A 15,895-nucleotide genomic window follows, 5' to 3' on the forward strand; every position below is an offset into this window, starting at 1 on the left:
AACACCCCAGAACCCAGACAGCCATGCACTGGGGGTTTCAGGAGCGTGTTCCTTAAAGGTGTTGGAGGAAGAGGGTAGGCGCTTGTACGGAGGACACATGCCCATGGTTACTTCCATTTACACCATTGTTCAGAACTTAAAGACTGTGCTAGCCCTTTATGATGAAAGAAGGCTGGCTGGGGAAGGACACAAGCAGGCAGGCAGGAAGACAGGCAGGGAGATAGGCAAGCAGGCAGGCAGGCAGGGAGACAGGTAGGCAGGCTGGGAGACAGGCAGGCAGGCAGGCAGGGAAACAGGCAGGCAGGCAGGCAGGCAGGCAGGCAGGCAGGCAGGCAGGCAGGNGAACTTAAAGACTGTGCTAGCCCTTTATGATGAAAGAAGGCTGGCTGGGGAAGGACACAAGCAGGCAGGCAGGAAGACAGGCAGGGAGATAGGCAGGCAGGCAGGCAGGCAGGCAGACAGGCAGGCAGGCAGGGAGACAGGCAGGCAGGCAGGCAGGCAGGCAGGCAGGCAGGCAGGGAAACAGTCAGGCAGGCAGGCAGGCAGGGAAACAGCCAGGCAGGCAGGCAGGCAGGCAGGCAGGCAGGCAGGCAGGCAGACAGCCAGGCAGCAGGGTCCAGACCTTGTAGGGTCTTGCACGGTGTAACAGGCACAGAAGCTCAGCATGAACCAAGCTGAGCTCCGTCTCCTCCCTTTTTCTGGAGCTCTGGTTTGTACGATGACTGTCACATGCCATCTCCTGACAGCTCTGGTGCAAAAACTCATTCTTTTAGCATACTTCTGTTACCATCTGAAAGGGCAGGAAACCCACTCTATTCATCTTTCTAATCATTTTGGGACTAAGCAGAAAATTGATAGAATGTCTGGATGTAAGTTCTGGTTGGACCAAATTAGAGTATAGTAGACTCTTTAATGCAAGAATCCCTCTGGCAACACTGGCTACATTATGTAGGCTTTATTAAGTGCCCTTTATTTTAGGTGCCATGAAATTATCAGTGGTGTAAGCCACAATGCGGCAGGGCTTTTCCCTGACACGTAGAGAAGCAGGATACATGCAAAGAAGATTTAGCTCAAACATAAATGTGATGGCACTTAGGAGTTGTTGTGGCTTATGGAGAAAATGCTGACTCAGGCTGGATAAGGAGCCTGCGGAATGACAGAGATGATCAGCACTGTGACCATAGGGGTATAGGAAGTTTTGTCTGTTTTGTTTTGTTGTTTGTTTTTAAATATGGTCTCATGTATGCCAGGCCTGCCTTGAACTCACTATGTACCCTTGAAGATGGCCTTGCAATTCCGATCCTTTTTCTCTACCTCCCAAGACTACAAGCGTGCACTACCCTGCCCAATTTATGTGGGACTGGGGATAGGGTTTCTCTATTTTTCTCTGTGTAGCATTGACCGTCCTGGAACTCTACGTAGACCAGGCTGACGTCAAACACAACAAAGATTCACCTGCCTCTCCTTCCACCTCCTAAGTGCTGAGCTTACAGATAATATGCCACCACAACTTGGATTATCTTTGCCCGCTTTTGTTGTTGTTGTTGTTTTTGCATCCTTTAATCTGTCTTCCTGGACCCTGTCTGTCAAGTTCCCATTGCTAGTTTTTTCATGTGGCAGACACTCACTTGGAAGTGGGGTTCACTTGGAAGGTTTCAGACCTTAAGCCTTTCATGGACTGCTACCCCTCCCTGAACCCAAGCTGATGGCCAGAACGTGGTAGTCCCCACGCAGCCCCCAGGGACCCGTCTCCCCTACCTTCAGAGGAAATTGCTGGGTAAGCTCTGGCACGTAGGCAGCCCCTGCCTGCTTCTTGTGCAGAGACACGACCACAAAGTACTCGAAGAGTTGCCTCTCTTGGTACTCAATGAGATCCCGGTCAAGTGATGAGTATCGAGGGGCCTGCTTCAGGCGCGACTTCACATTGACCAGGCGCTGGCTGTGAGCTGCGGAGAGAAAGAAGCCACAGGCCTGCTGTGACTCATTTGTCAATGTGGAACTGCTCAGCATTCAACTGCTTATGTAATTCCTAGCTTCAGTACATTGTCTAATCCCCCGAGTCTTTCCACATCTAGCATTTAGTAGAAAACTCTTTGGCCTTTTGCCAAACTTGTGGGAGGGGCGCCATTCATTTACAGGCCTGGCAACCAAGTAAGGCACAGGACCCAGGCTCAGGACTGGCCAGGGTTGGCTAAGCCTTGAGTCGGAAGCGCCAGGGGTCTTTAGGGTGGAGACTGTAGGTACCTTCCCCCTCGGTGTCTTCAGTTTGTGTGATGTTACAAAATCCAGACCATGGGACTTTTGGAGCTGAGAGCTTTGTAAACATCCTGTATGATGCGAAAACAGAGACTCAGCTACCTCAGGAGCCCCCTCCCACCTCTGCTCCAGTCAGTTCTCTGCAGTGGGAACAGCCTTGCTTGCTCTGGGGGTGGCCTGGTAGCTGATGATGTCAGAGGTGAATGAGGGTGAGCCACTAGGTAGACTAGTCTTGTCACCTCACTTAACACCCAGGGCTGCCCTCTCTGTTCTCTCATGGGGCCTGAAAAGTCTCAAAAAAATTGACTCAGGCTTGGACCCGGATTGCTGAACACCAGGCCCACAGGCACCAACTGTTTTACCAACTTCATCTTGCAAGCAAGGCGCCAGAGGCTCTGAGAGCTTAAGAGATTGCCTATGGCTCACACAGCCACTATCCAGTGTGGTGCCTGACATTGTCAGAGGCAGAGGAACAGGTGGCTGCAGTACTGTTGCACCTGATCTCTGCACAGGCCTGGCCCACCTCTGCTCACACTTGACACTCATGCCTTGATCTGCAAGTCTGAGCAGGCCTTCTCTGTCCCTTAGCTGTTGAAAGGAGCCGTGTCTATAGCTGCCCAGTCAGCTCACACACCTGCTCTCCTCACCTCCCAGTCAGCTCATGCACCTGCTCTCCTCACCTCCCAGTCAGCTCATGTACCTGCTCTCCTCACCTCCCAGTCATCCTCACCTCCCAGTCAGCTCACACACACCTGCTCCCCTCACCTCCCAGTCAGCTTCACTTCCCAGTCAGCTCATCCACCTGCTCCCCTCACCTCCCAGTCATCCTCACCTCCCAGTCAGCTCACACACACCTGCTCCCCTCACCTCCCAGTCAGCTTCACTTCCCAGTTAGCTCATCCACCTGCTCTCCTCACCTCCCAGTCAGCTCCACTTCCCAGTCAGCTCATCCACCTGCTCCCCTCACCTCCCAGTCATCCTCACCTCCCAGTCAGCTCATGCACCTGCTCCCCTCACCTTTCAGCTTCTCCTCTGTGTCGCTGTCAGACTCACTGTTCTCATCTGTCACTGGAACAAAGAACAAGGAAGAAAGAGGCAGATGTGAGTCCCAGTGCAGGAAACAAACCCCAAACTTCTAGGTCATAGGTGGTGTTTTGTCAACTAAGTAAAAAGTGTCAGTCAAATTCTGCTCAACTTAATGATTTAGCAAACCGATTAGACCCTGGGTAAGATGGCTCCTTCTGCAGACTACATACAGCAAGAGGCAGGAGCCCTCTGTTGTAGCCAGGAAGGTTGCTGCCAGAGTCAGGTGATGTGCAGCCCTCAGCTGACTTGATGGTAGGCAAGGCAGAGGGAGCCAGAGCATGTGCCACTGAGCTGGCTCCTGACCCTTTGTCCCAGAGAGAAGAGCAGACAAGAAGCAGCCAATGCTTTCTCCTTGGTGAACTGAGGAAAACAAGGGAAGATGCAGTCTCTAGGAGGGACGTCTTCTGATTCTAGTGAGGAGGACAGCCCCAGCAGGGTGAGCCAGAGTAGTCTACCTTTTCCTGAGTTGCTCTCCGTGGACTGGGATAGCCTCTTCACCCGTTTCTTTCCTCTCCGGGCCTCATAAATGGCATTGATCCTCAATACCAGCTGAAAAACCAGATACCAGGAGAAAAACCATCGTCAATTATCTTCCCTGGTGCAGATGGCTACCTAGGTTGACCCTTCTTTCCCAGGATGACAAAGGGAAAGGGGAGGGGACACACTTCCACTGCCTCGTGTCCTCTGATCATTCTTGCCAACCACACTGTCAAAACACTGAAGGAGGCTGTCCCCACTGCCCTGAGGCCAGCCAGGTCTAAACCCCCCTCCCCAGCTGAGACCCTGGGGGAGAGGGTGTCCTTGGCTCTCGGTATCGCTCAGTTCCCCCTTCTGATGCTTTAACACTGTGATGTCACTGTTGCTTAGGTATTTACTCCCAAAATGAAACAGGAGAAGGAAAAGACAGTAATTCCCAGGCAGGGTCACTTTGGTAGGAACCATTCCAAAGAATGTTTGAACAGCCCCCAGTACTAGGGGTAGAGAGATGGGTCAGCGGTCAAGAACATAGGCTACTTTTAAAAAGTGTCCTAGTTTTCTCTCTCTCTCTCTCTCTCTCTCTCTCTCTCTCTCTCAATTTTTATTTATTTATTTTATTATGTATAGAGTTCTGCCTGCATGTATGCTTGCGGGCCAGAAGAGGGCACCAGATCTCATTATAAATGGTTATGAGCTACCATTGTGGTTGCTGGCAATTGAACTCAGGACCTATGGAAGAGCAGTTAGTGATCTTAACTTCTGAGCCAGCTCTCCAGTCAGAGGATCTGGGTTCAATTCACAGCACCCACTGGCTTATAACCAGTTGTAATCCCAGTTCTGTAGGATCTAATGCTCCTTTCTGGCCTCTAGAGACACAATGCATGCATGAGGCACACATTACATACAGGCAAAACACCTATACTTATTTGTTTTAAGATTTATTATTTTTTATTTTATTTTTTGTATGTGAGTACACTGTAGCTATACAGATAGTTGTGAGCCTTTATGTGGTTGCTTGGAATTGAACTCAAGACCTTCAGGAGAGCAGTCAGTGCTCTTACCTACTGAGCCATCTCACCAGCTCACACCTATACTATAAATCATTATATATTATTATAAATAATCAAATGTTTAAGAGAGGTTTGAATTTTTTTTTAATGAATTAGGAAGAATAGGAACAGCATAAGTACTGGGGTGTGTGTGTGTGTGTGAGAGAGAGAGAGAGATTGTATGTTTGTATGACTGTGTGAGAGTGTATGTCTCTCTGTGTGAAAGTGTGTATGAGCGTGTGTGTACCTGTGTGTGTGTAAGAAAGAATGTGTGTGTGTGTGACTGTTAACTCTATACCCTACCCTCCCTCTTGGACCAGCTCTCTTGAATGGGTCACAAACTCCTCTCTGTACGTCAGCCACTGAGGGGAAAAAAAGTTGGGTATATGGAGAGTGCTTCCCTAGCAAGTGTGAAACTCATGTTCAGTCTGTCTCTGTCTCTCTCTCACGCACACACACACCTGTAGCAAAAGACCAGAGTCTAGGTTAGGTAAGGAGGCAGGGAGAGGCGTGGCTAAGGCAAAGGGCACAGACTGTAATGGTAACGGTGACCCACATATCCTGGTTTGCTGTCTATCTATCCCATGGTGATGGAGAAACCAGAGGACCTCATACTCTCTCTCCTCAACCTCCTCAACAGAGAAGTGGAGGTGCATCCTGGACCTCAGAATCCGAAGTATGTATTACCCTGGGGATCTTTCTCTTCTTCCTGCCATTCTGTAGGTCTCCAAGGTTAAAGAACGTGTCATCCGGGCTGCTAGGTGTGGAGGGAGGACTGGTCCTCAGCGGGGACCCAGCTCCATCCCGACTCAGCTTCCTAGTGTCCAACAGCTTCAAGTTTCTTCTCTCTGAGTTCTGCCGGAAAAATGCAGACTTGGACAAGGACTGCTGTGTGAGAAAAGGAGATGGGTGTAAGTCCAAACAAAGGGGCTGAGGTGGTCAATCAGTGCAGAGAGTCGTTGCTGAGCAGCTGGGCTGGGTTCCCAGGGTACCAGGGTTTGCTATGCTAACTGCGCTGTGCATACCATTCCACTGTGAAAATGTATGTGACAGAGGCTGTGACTCTAGTCTAATTTCTTTTCAGATGTGTGGGAAGCCACCTACTGCCACTGCTTTAGAGATGAGCCTTGATAAAATACACACATCCTGGGAATTGCAGGACTAAACTGGCTTGCCAAGGGCCTGCTATGTAGGCAGCATTATTCCTCTGGGCATCTGTATCTTCTTTTATTTGGAGTACTGAGGTTTGAGTCTAAGGCCTTACACAGACAGGCACTCTCCTACTGAGCTAGAGCCCCAATCCAGGATTTTATTTCTGGAGCAAAGTTTCTTTCAAATCAAAATGAAAACCTTACTCAAAAGTTTACAGCTCAGTAGAGAAGGTAGCTCAGAGGACTCACGCGGCACACACACGGTGCCAAGTTTGATCTCCTGTACCCCCCAAAATAAAATGAACTTTACTCCTGGCACGGTAGTGTGTGGCTGTAATTCTAGCACTGGGGGTAACCAGATGTGCATGCGAGGTCCTCCCCAGCTGCATAGCCAGTCTGAGGCTAGTCTGGGCTGCATGAGACTCTGTATCCAAAACAAAACAAAAACCAAAAACCCCCAAGAAACAAAGAAAGAAAGTTATAGCTTAAAACACAGAAGAGAATCCATTTTTCTGATAAATACAAGTTGATAAGCACAAGCCCACTTAGAGAGACAAAAAAAAAAAAAAAAAAAAGTAAACAATAAGAAAGTTCCTAAAGTGGGAGTGTACTGAGTTCCAGATCTGTAGAATAATCTCAGCTCAACTCAATCTCAACTCTCAATCTCAACTTTCTCCAAAAGGAAAAGCGAATTCAAGCTCCTCCAAGGAAACATTTTTCACACCAAAAAAGTAAATGATTTGTTAATCCACTCTGTAAGGTAGACTGTGAGGGAAAGTAACTTCCAGACACCACGGGGAGAGAGAGTGGAAACCAGCAAACCACCAGGAGGGTAAGCTAGTTACAAAGTTACAAAATGACAGAGTGCTTGCCCGCTGATCCAGCAGTCCCACCCCCAGGAATTCCCGTCACTGGGTAACATTATATTGTAAAAGGAAAGTTATACTCTGCAGAGAATATCATACATTGTGACATGGCATATAATCACAAGACACTATAAACAACCTAAACGTCCATTGACAGAGGTTGAGCAGATAAATTATGACATATCCAGACAGTGGAATAGCACGCAATCGTAAGAACGAAAGTTAAAGGTGGACATACAGGTTCTTTCGGGCACATGCTATTTTTTTAAAAATGTATTTATTTTATTTTTATGTGTATAGGTATTTTGCCTGCATGTATGTTTGTGCCCCATGCACATTTCTGGTGTCAGCAGGGCCAGAAGATGATGCTGGATCCCCTGGGAAAGGAGTTACAGATGGTTGTGAGCTGCCATGTGGGTGCTGGGAATGAACCAGAGTCTGCTGGAAGCGCAGGCAGTGCTCTTAACTGCTGGGCTATCTCTCTAGACTTGTATTATCATTTTTAACAGTTACTTATTTATTGTGTGTGTGTGTGTGTATGTGTGTGTCAGCGCACGCTGTTGGTGCATGTTGAGGTCAGGGGACTGCTTTTCAGGGGTCAGACCCCTCCTTGTTTTTGAGGCAGGGTCTCTCTTGGTTTTGCTACTGTACTGTGTACAGGAAATTCCTGACGATCCTCTGGTCTGCCTTTCATTAAGTCATAATAGGGCTGAGATTACAGGTACTTACTGACACCTCCAGCATCTTAGAACTACCAACATATTTAATACTGTGTGTGTGAGTGCATGATGTGTGTGTGCCACTGTATGTATGTATGTGTGTATGTGTGTATATATGTATGTATGTGTGTATGTATGTATGTGTGTATGTATGTATGTGTGTGTATGTATGTGTGTATGTATGTATGTATGTGTGTGTGTATGCATGTATGTGTATGTGTGTATGTGTGTATGTATGTATGTGTGTATGTATGTATGTGTGTATGTATGTATGTAGAGAACAGCTTTCAGTTCTTCCTTCCAAGCTTTTCAGCTGTGCCTGGTTTATGGGGACCAAGCTCAGCATGCCAGACTTGTGCAGCAAGCGCTTTCACCCACTGAGCCATTTTGCTGGTCCATCTGCTATATGTTGCTCTGCATAAAAAGCAAGGCATGGCATGTTGATTTTCTTGTATTTTAAGATATAGGGTATCACTGGGTGCCCCAGCTGTTGGGAGGCAGAGGCAGGTGGATCTCAGTGAGTTTGAGGCCAGCCTGGTCTACAGGGTTCCTGGATAGAAACCCTGCCTCAAAAAACAAAACAAAGCCAAACTAACAAAAAACAACTGACCAACTAAACAAACAAAAAGATTTAGAGTATCTGGAAATTGGTAGGCATTCATTGTCCTTGGCCTTCTTCCTCTCAACATTGATATTTTTCCTCCCCACTGTTTTGTCTCTCCTGTGTTCTTGATGCAATGCTGTTTGCCTATTTTCCTTTGGGAACCCTCTTATTTTTCTGGCTATTTTAAGATGTATTCTCTATAGAACTTCTAGCCATTTGTCAGTTTTCTGTAAGTGTGCTTTGCCAAGTGGCTCCTTTATATTTATATTTTCATCACAGGAAATGGCTGTCACAACCGTTTTGCTTTTATGGTGCCAGGAGGTCACACCTTAGGACCCTGAGCAAGAGAGTCAAATGCTCGCCCTGAGCTCCGCCTATATGTTGTATGGATTTTATTTTATGTGTATGGGTGTTTGCCTGCATGTATATATGTGGACCACCTGTGTGCCTGGTACCCAAGAAAGCCAGAAGAATGCCGGGCGTGGTGGCGCACGCCTTTAATCCCAGCACTCGGGAGGCAGAGGCAGGAGGATTTCTGAGTTCGAGGCCAGCCTGGTCTACAAAGTGAGTTCCAGGACAGCCAGGGCTACACAGAGAAACCCTGTCTTGAAAAACAAAAACAAAACAAACAAACAAACAAAAAGATTGATTTTCTTTTCTTTTTTTTTTTTGCCCTGCCCCTCCCAGTGCTTGACTTATTTTTTAACTGTGCGTGTGCATATGTGTCTGTGTATGGGTTTGTATATATATGTGTGTGCACTTGCAGAGGCCAGAGACATCAATTCCTTTGGAACTGGACTAACAGGCCAGCATGAGCAGCCTGACATGGAGACTAGGAACCAATCTCCAGTCGTCTGCAAGAGCAGTAAGCATGCTTAACCAATGAGCCAACTCTCTAGTCCTCTAACGTCCTCATTCTTTACCTAGAGAATCTATCTGCTGGGCTGGTGATGGATCAGCCAGTAGGGGACACTTGCTGCCACATCTGAGGACCTGAGATTGATCTATTGGTTCTGTGTGGGAGGAGAGAACCTACTCACACAGGCCATTCTAACTTCCACATGCTTGCTTGTGGTACATGTATGTACACACATATACAGATAAATACGAGAAAAAAAAAACTAGAAGAAGAAGAGCATCTATTTCTTGTTAGATATTTAATAAATACCAAATTCTATTTTGGTTTGGATTTTCTTGGTTTGCTTTTGAAACATATTTTATTCATTAATCCATCGGAAATTTATTTTATGTGGTATGCTAATCGAAATCATTTCCCTCCATGCTAATTTATCCCAATTTTATTTAATGAATGAATCTTTCTTTCTTAACCCATTTACAAAGTCGCATCTACGGTATCGTTAGTGCTCACGGAAAAGGCCTACATTGTTTCTGAATTCTCCAGTCTTGCTTAGTTCCAAGTAGGATATATTTACAACTTCAGAGCCTTGTCTTTTTCAAATTTTCCAGGAACAAAGATTCCTATCTGCCCTGTGGTTGGTTCTCCCATTCATCATGGGTCTACAAGAAGCAAGGAACTGCTTAGCACAGGAAGTTTCCACCAGTGGAGTGCTGACCCGCTGTGGTCAGTGTGGTCATCTTTATCACGTTGACACAGAAATCAGCCTTCTTAGCAGCCTAATTCCACCTGCAGTGAAGTCCAAGAAAATGTCCTGATACTTTCAAGACACTGAAATCTGTGTAACTGCTGGCAACTGGTGGGTATCTGCTTCTGTTCAAGTTTTATACCAGGCTAGTTTGCTTACAGGATAATGAAAAGATCTGAGATGAGAAGCAACCAGAGTATGGTATTCAACTCTGGCTAGCATGCCAAGGAGCCTGGCAGAAGCTATGTGCAGACTGCAGCCAGGCAATACCTCCTGGTGCTACTGCTGGAGAGAAGGGTCCAGCAGTCTCCCAGAGCACCCAAATAATGGGCCAGGGAGTTTGTGGGAGGAGTGGGCTTTTGGTAGCTTCTTGTTTGATAAAAGGGAAGACAGCAGGATACGGGAGTAAGCCTCAATCTGAGGCTCAGTAAAAAGCAGCGAATCCTGACAGGAGTCTTTATTCGGGGCTCCAAGGGTTCTGAGGGTCCTGGGGGGGGGTGGGTGGGATGGTACCATCATGAAGATGTTGGCATCTGAAGCTTCTGAAAGCAAGGATGTGAGCCTTAGACCTAGTGGGAGCCAGCAAAGTTCTTCCTCAAAGCCAGATATTATCCATGGCAGTGTGGGCCATGCCCTCTCTGCTGCAGCTTCTAAACCATACCAAGCCCATATACAGCATGTAATGTGCAAAGGGTAAGTAGAGGGATAAGACTTCATTCATTAAAAATCTCCCACAATGTCATTCATAAAAATCATCAACTGGCGGTAGTTCGCCAGACCCTGACTGTAGCCTCAAAGGGAAGCCACTGGAGCAGCTTAAAGGTGGGATTTTTTAGGCTGTCCCCAGCAGAGTCGACTGTTGATGGGAACCAACAGGCCAACACAATGCCTGATCCTCCCCCCCCCCCCCCGCTTCTTCCCGGCAGCTGTGTCACCATAGAACAGGGCCTCTAATCCCATGGGCACTGGACTCACTGGCACCACTGAAGGTCCATAGTGCCTGAAGGAGAGAGGCAGACAAGGGCCTTCTTGGCCTGAGGTCTGACTTGCCTGGTCAAGCCTTGTGAGTTGTTGCAGGATGGGTCCTAGCATGTGACACCTTGGTAGGGAGGAGGTGGCCAAAGTTCTGAGCCTCCTCAGAGGGAGATGCTGTGGCCTGAAGCTGAGATCAGGAGCCCCTTTTGACTAAATGGGTGTCACAATATTTAAAAAAAGAGAGAGAGAGAGAGAGAAAGGACTGTCTTGATTAGCACATCTTTCTCTGACATAAAAATTGGTCCTTGACAATTGTATGGTCACACATCTGTATAATTACAACACTTAGGAAGCTGGTGCAGGAAAATTACAGTTTGAGCCCAGCCAGTTGCAAAGTGAGGACTCCCCCAGCCCCACATCTCAAAACAAAGAAACCGAAAGAGGCAGGGGAGATGGCTCCCTGGATAAAATGCTTGCTCTGTAGGTGTGAGCACTTGCAAACAGCTGGTAAGATGTAGCACACCCATAAGCTAGCACTCAGGAAATGTACAATTTCTTTTCTACATTTGAACATTCTTTGTGTTGTAGTATGTAGTAGGTATGGTTATGTAACACTGTTTGGGGTTCGCAGACCGCAGCATCTGCTCTAGGCTGCACATCTGCTCTTTTCTGAAGACACTCTGTCCAACTGTCCCTCCCTTTCCATTGGGACCAGACAGGAGTTAATTAATGAACATCCCAAAGATGGTGTAGAGCTTTCTGAGGCTGGTAGGGGAGTTCAACACAGAGGGGTTGCCTCAACTACTTCTAAGGTCCCAGATGCAGCCCAGATGTGGCAGATACTCAGTGAATAGCTGGTGAGCTAAATAGAGGAAGTGGCAACATCTGTAGCTGTCCCTCACAGCGGGGGCACAGACCAGACACCCAGATGTGGGCAGAGTAATGAGCATGAGACCCTGGGCCCTGGTGATGACCGGCACAGGCCCTAACAGCCTGTAATGTCAGCAGCACTGGTCAGTACACCACGCTATCCAGGACAACCACATCTGGACAGGAAACTTGACTGGCATCACTGCCACTGCAGTTTGGCTGCTGTGGTGGCCCAGGCTCCAGGCTTGCCCAGCCTAGCAAGGACAGGAAGGGCTACTCAGCCTTCATTTTCTGGTATGAGGGAGGAGCTGCCTGCTCAGAATGCAGCTGTTCAGGGCAGATGTTTCCACGGTTTCTAAGAGCATGAAGCTGAGAGCTAGGTAGGATGGTGTGTGGGCGTGTGTGTGCACAGAATGGCATGGCTGCTTCTTTTTTGTATATGTGTGTGTGGAGGCAAGAAGCCAATGTCTGGTGGTGTTCCTTAGGACACCACTCATCCATTCTCTCTCTCTCTCTCTCTCTCTCTCTCTCTCTCTCTCTCTCCTCTTCCTCCCCCTCCTCCTCCTCCCCCTCCCCCTTCTTCCCTTCCTTTTTGACACAGGGTCTCTCCCCGACCTAGAACTCTTAATTCAGATGGACATCAGTATAAGCCCCTCTGCCTCTCCAGCGCTGTGATTGTAAGTACATATGTCTAGAAGGTTCTTGTACATGAGTTTTCTGGGGGTTGAATTCAGTCCTCATGCTTGTATGACAAGCATTTATAGACTGAGTTATCTATCTCCCTAACCCACCCCCACTTCCCTCCCTCCCTCCTCCCCTCCCACCCTCCCTCCATCTTTCCTTCCCTTCCTTTCTCATTTGGAGATGGGGTCACTTGTATTCCAAGCTGACCTTGAACTCATGACATAGATGAAGCTGTCCTTGAATTTCTGGCCTTCCTGCCTCAGCTTCCCAAATGCTAGGGTTATAGGTGTGAGCCATTATGCCCAGTTTCTTGCCCAGTGCTGGGGACTAAACCAGGCATGTGTGCATTCTGACACTGACAGAACCCTTAGCCCTGGTTATGGTTTGTACATGTTCGGCTCAGGGAGTGGTACTGTTAGGAGTGGGTGTGGCCTTGTTGGAGTGGGTGTGGGCTATAAGACCCTCATCCTAGCTACCTGGAAGCCAGTATTCTGTTAGCAGCCTTCAGATGAAGATGTAGAACTCTCAGCTCCTCCTGCACCATGCTTGCCTGGATGCTGCTGTGTTCCTGCCTTGACGATACTGGACTGAACCTCTGAACCTGTAAACCAGCCCCAATTAAATGTTTTCCTTTATAAGACTTGCCTTGGTCATGGTGTCTGTTCACAGCAGTAAAACCCTAACTAAGACAGCCCTCATGTTGCTTTCCTACCTCAGTCTAGCCTCTGAAGGAATGGAAGTGTCTAAATGTTAGGCATATTCATTTTCCAATGGGATCACGAACACATTCCCAAGGCAAGTGGAAACTGCTAATTATTGGTTACCACGCATTCTGCATCACAACTGTCTACTCCATGTGAAAGTTAGTTCAGGGCTGGTGAGATGGCTCAGTGGATAAGAACACTGACTGCTCTTCTGAAGGTCCTGAGTTCAAATCCCAGCAACCACATGGTGGCTCACAACCACCTGTAATGAGGTCTGACTCCCTTTCGGAGTGTCAGAAGACAGCTACAGTGTACTTATTTATAATAATAAATAAAATCTTTGGGCCAGAGTGGGGTTGACCAGAGCAAGCAGAGGTCCCAAATTCAATTCCCAACAACCACATGAAGGCTCACAACCATCTGTACAGCTACAGTGTGTACTGATATACATAAAATAAATAAATCTTTAAAAAGAAAGAGAAAGAAAGAAAGAAAGAAAGTTAGTTGATTCAGGACTGAGGCAGCTGACATGGTCCTGTAAGCCTCACCAGCCATTACAGGTTATGTCCCTGATTCTTCTAGAAAGATGTCTGTAGCGGAAGTGTTCCTGTCTGACACCGGGTGTAGAAAGCCAGGTGAAGACCCACCCCTCGAACCCCCCCCAAAAGAAGACCCACCCCTCCTTCCAGCAAATGCTGGTGCCACCCTGGGAGACTACAGGTACATAGCTGCAAGGCTCAGGCTGGAAACAAATCCTGACAATCGAATGATGCTGCAATTTACATTTGGTCTTCCTTTATTTATTTTCCTCAACAAGAAATTTCCTAGAAGGTCTGAAAGGATCTTCTATGAGAGGGAAGTCAGTCTTGGAGTCTTGATCTCTGGGTTCTCAGACATCACAAGACCAGTGAGGTAGCTGCTTCCCTCACAGAAATGCTCTGTACGTGGATAAGCAAATCCATGTGAGTTTACAAGTACACATATTTTCTGAGTTATAAAATGCTCATGGGGTCTAGAGAGGCTGCTCAGTGATTAAGTTCTCTTACAGAGGACATAGGTTCAGTTCTGAGAACCCACATGGTGGCTCACAACTGCCTATTCCTCCAGTTCCAGGGGATTTCATGTCCCCTGTGGCCTTCAATGGCTCCTGAATACATGTGATACACATAAATTCACATACATATACATGAATAAGTACTTTTTTTTTTTTTTTTTTTTAAGACAGGGTGTATCTCTGGATGCCTGGAATTTACTACGTAGACTGGGCTGCCCTCAGACTCACAAAGGTCTGCCTGCCTCTGCCCTGCTCTGAAGGCTGGGAAGAAAGGTATTCACCACCACATTCGGCAAATAAAGAAATGTTTCTAAAAAATGTACACAGATGATAGCAGATGATACTAATCCACGCTACACTCTGCCTTTCTTTCTCATCTCTCCATTTCTTTTTCTATCTACTTGTTTGCTTATTTATAGTCAGGATCTCACGGTCTTAGTCAGGCTGCCCTGAGCAACAGGTCTCCTGCCTCTATCTTCCAAGTCTTGGGACTCCAGGTGTGGTCCACCACTCGTGGCTCAGGACACTCATCAGGAGATGTGCAGTTTGAATGCACCGCTTTTCAGTTACTGAGTTAGGAGAGGGTCCTGAGCTAGGTACCCAGAGGTACTTTAGGGAGCTCTGTGGAGAGGGCTGGTTTCAGGAGAGCGGTCAGGCAGCATGCCCAAGCTAGTACCTTGGTAGACGTGTCCGGGATGGAAGAGGTGGGAGATCCGGGGAAAGTCAAGACACACTTCTTGCCCAGGCAGCGGCCATGCAGCTCCACATCTTCATAAGGATTTTCCTTCATTGGCGGATCTGTGACCAGTGACAACATGGGTCAGAATGTTAGAGCTCTGCCTCTTCCTCTTTTAAATTTTAAAGATTTATTTTATGTGAATGGTGCTTTGCTTGAACACATTATCTGTGCACCGCGTGCATGGCTGACACCCGAGAAGGCCGGAAGAGGATGTCAAATCCCTTGGCATTGGGGTTACAGGTGATTATGAGCCTTCAGGTGGGCACTGGAAACTGAACCTGGGTCCTCTGAAGAGCAAGCAGCCAGTGCTTTCAACTGCTGCGACATCTCTCCATCCCTGCGAGCACTAAGCCCTCATCTTGGCCTCCTCCTGGGAGTGCTTGTGGGATGTGTGTTGTTTCATTGGCCTTCCTTTCCTCTGGCAGCAGATCCTGATTCTCACTGAGGGGATAACTCTCCATCTTTCTACTTGTAGCTGCATCAAATAAACTCCACTCTCAGTTTCCGGGCTAGCTGCTCTGCCAGGCCCGGACCCTGCCTCAGAGGTGCGCTCAGGGAGAGCTGACAGCCCAGGCCTAAGGCAATTGCCGAATAGCACTTCTGGCTCTAAAAGTGGAAATAGGACATAAGGTGATCTGGCTGGAGTGACTGGGGACATTTGCTGGGACTTGCAGGCCCCAAGGCTCTGGTTCTACAGAGGAAAGCCATGGGTTCCAGGGAGCTGGTAGCAGCCTTCCTGGGGACTGTGAGAAGCCCCGCTGAGAACAGGCTACCCTGGGAGAAAGAGAAAGAAGAAGCCAGTTTGGGTTACAGATTATTATTCTCCCAAACTTCCTTTGCTCTCTCATTACATGGGTGGGAACCCAGACAGAAGCGGCTCTGCTAAGCCCTCCCTCAGTCCTGGGCTTCCTCTTATGAGGCATTTCTGATACTGGTTGCACCATGAATGTTGTCTGTGAGCATCTACCCCCTCTGCCCCACATGCACAAATACCTGTGGGCCTTTTCCCTCTCACCAGCTACATTTCGGTTTTGGGTTGGTTTTTTTTTTTTTTTTT

The 15,895-nt window shown here is 47.7% G+C and overlaps 1 protein-coding gene across 4 annotated transcripts in view; it reads right to left on the bottom strand.

The window, feature by feature from the left end:
* Dennd2a (DENN domain containing 2A) overlaps nt 1-15,895 on the bottom strand; it is a 94,215-nt gene that overhangs the window by 27,990 nt on the left and 50,330 nt on the right. For 3 of the 4 annotated variants that reach the window (XM_029478945.1, XM_029478947.1, XM_021164801.2), the window contains exons 4-8: nt 14,776-14,897; nt 5,556-5,756; nt 3,798-3,891; nt 3,274-3,324; nt 1,759-1,946 (exon numbers count right to left, since the gene is read on the bottom strand). In XM_029478945.1, coding sequence (XP_029334805.1) covers nt 1,759-1,946; nt 3,274-3,324; nt 3,798-3,891; nt 5,556-5,756; nt 14,776-14,897 — 656 coding nt within the window. The remainder of the gene's footprint in view (nt 1-1,758; nt 1,947-3,273; nt 3,325-3,797; nt 3,892-5,555; nt 5,757-14,775; nt 14,898-15,895) is intronic. The other variant, XM_029478946.1, reaches the window with a different exon arrangement.

The sequence above is a fragment of the Mus caroli genome, chromosome 6, assembly GCF_900094665.2.
Source record: "Mus caroli chromosome 6, CAROLI_EIJ_v1.1, whole genome shotgun sequence".
In the NCBI taxonomy this organism is placed as follows: Eukaryota; Metazoa; Chordata; class Mammalia; order Rodentia; family Muridae; genus Mus; species Mus caroli.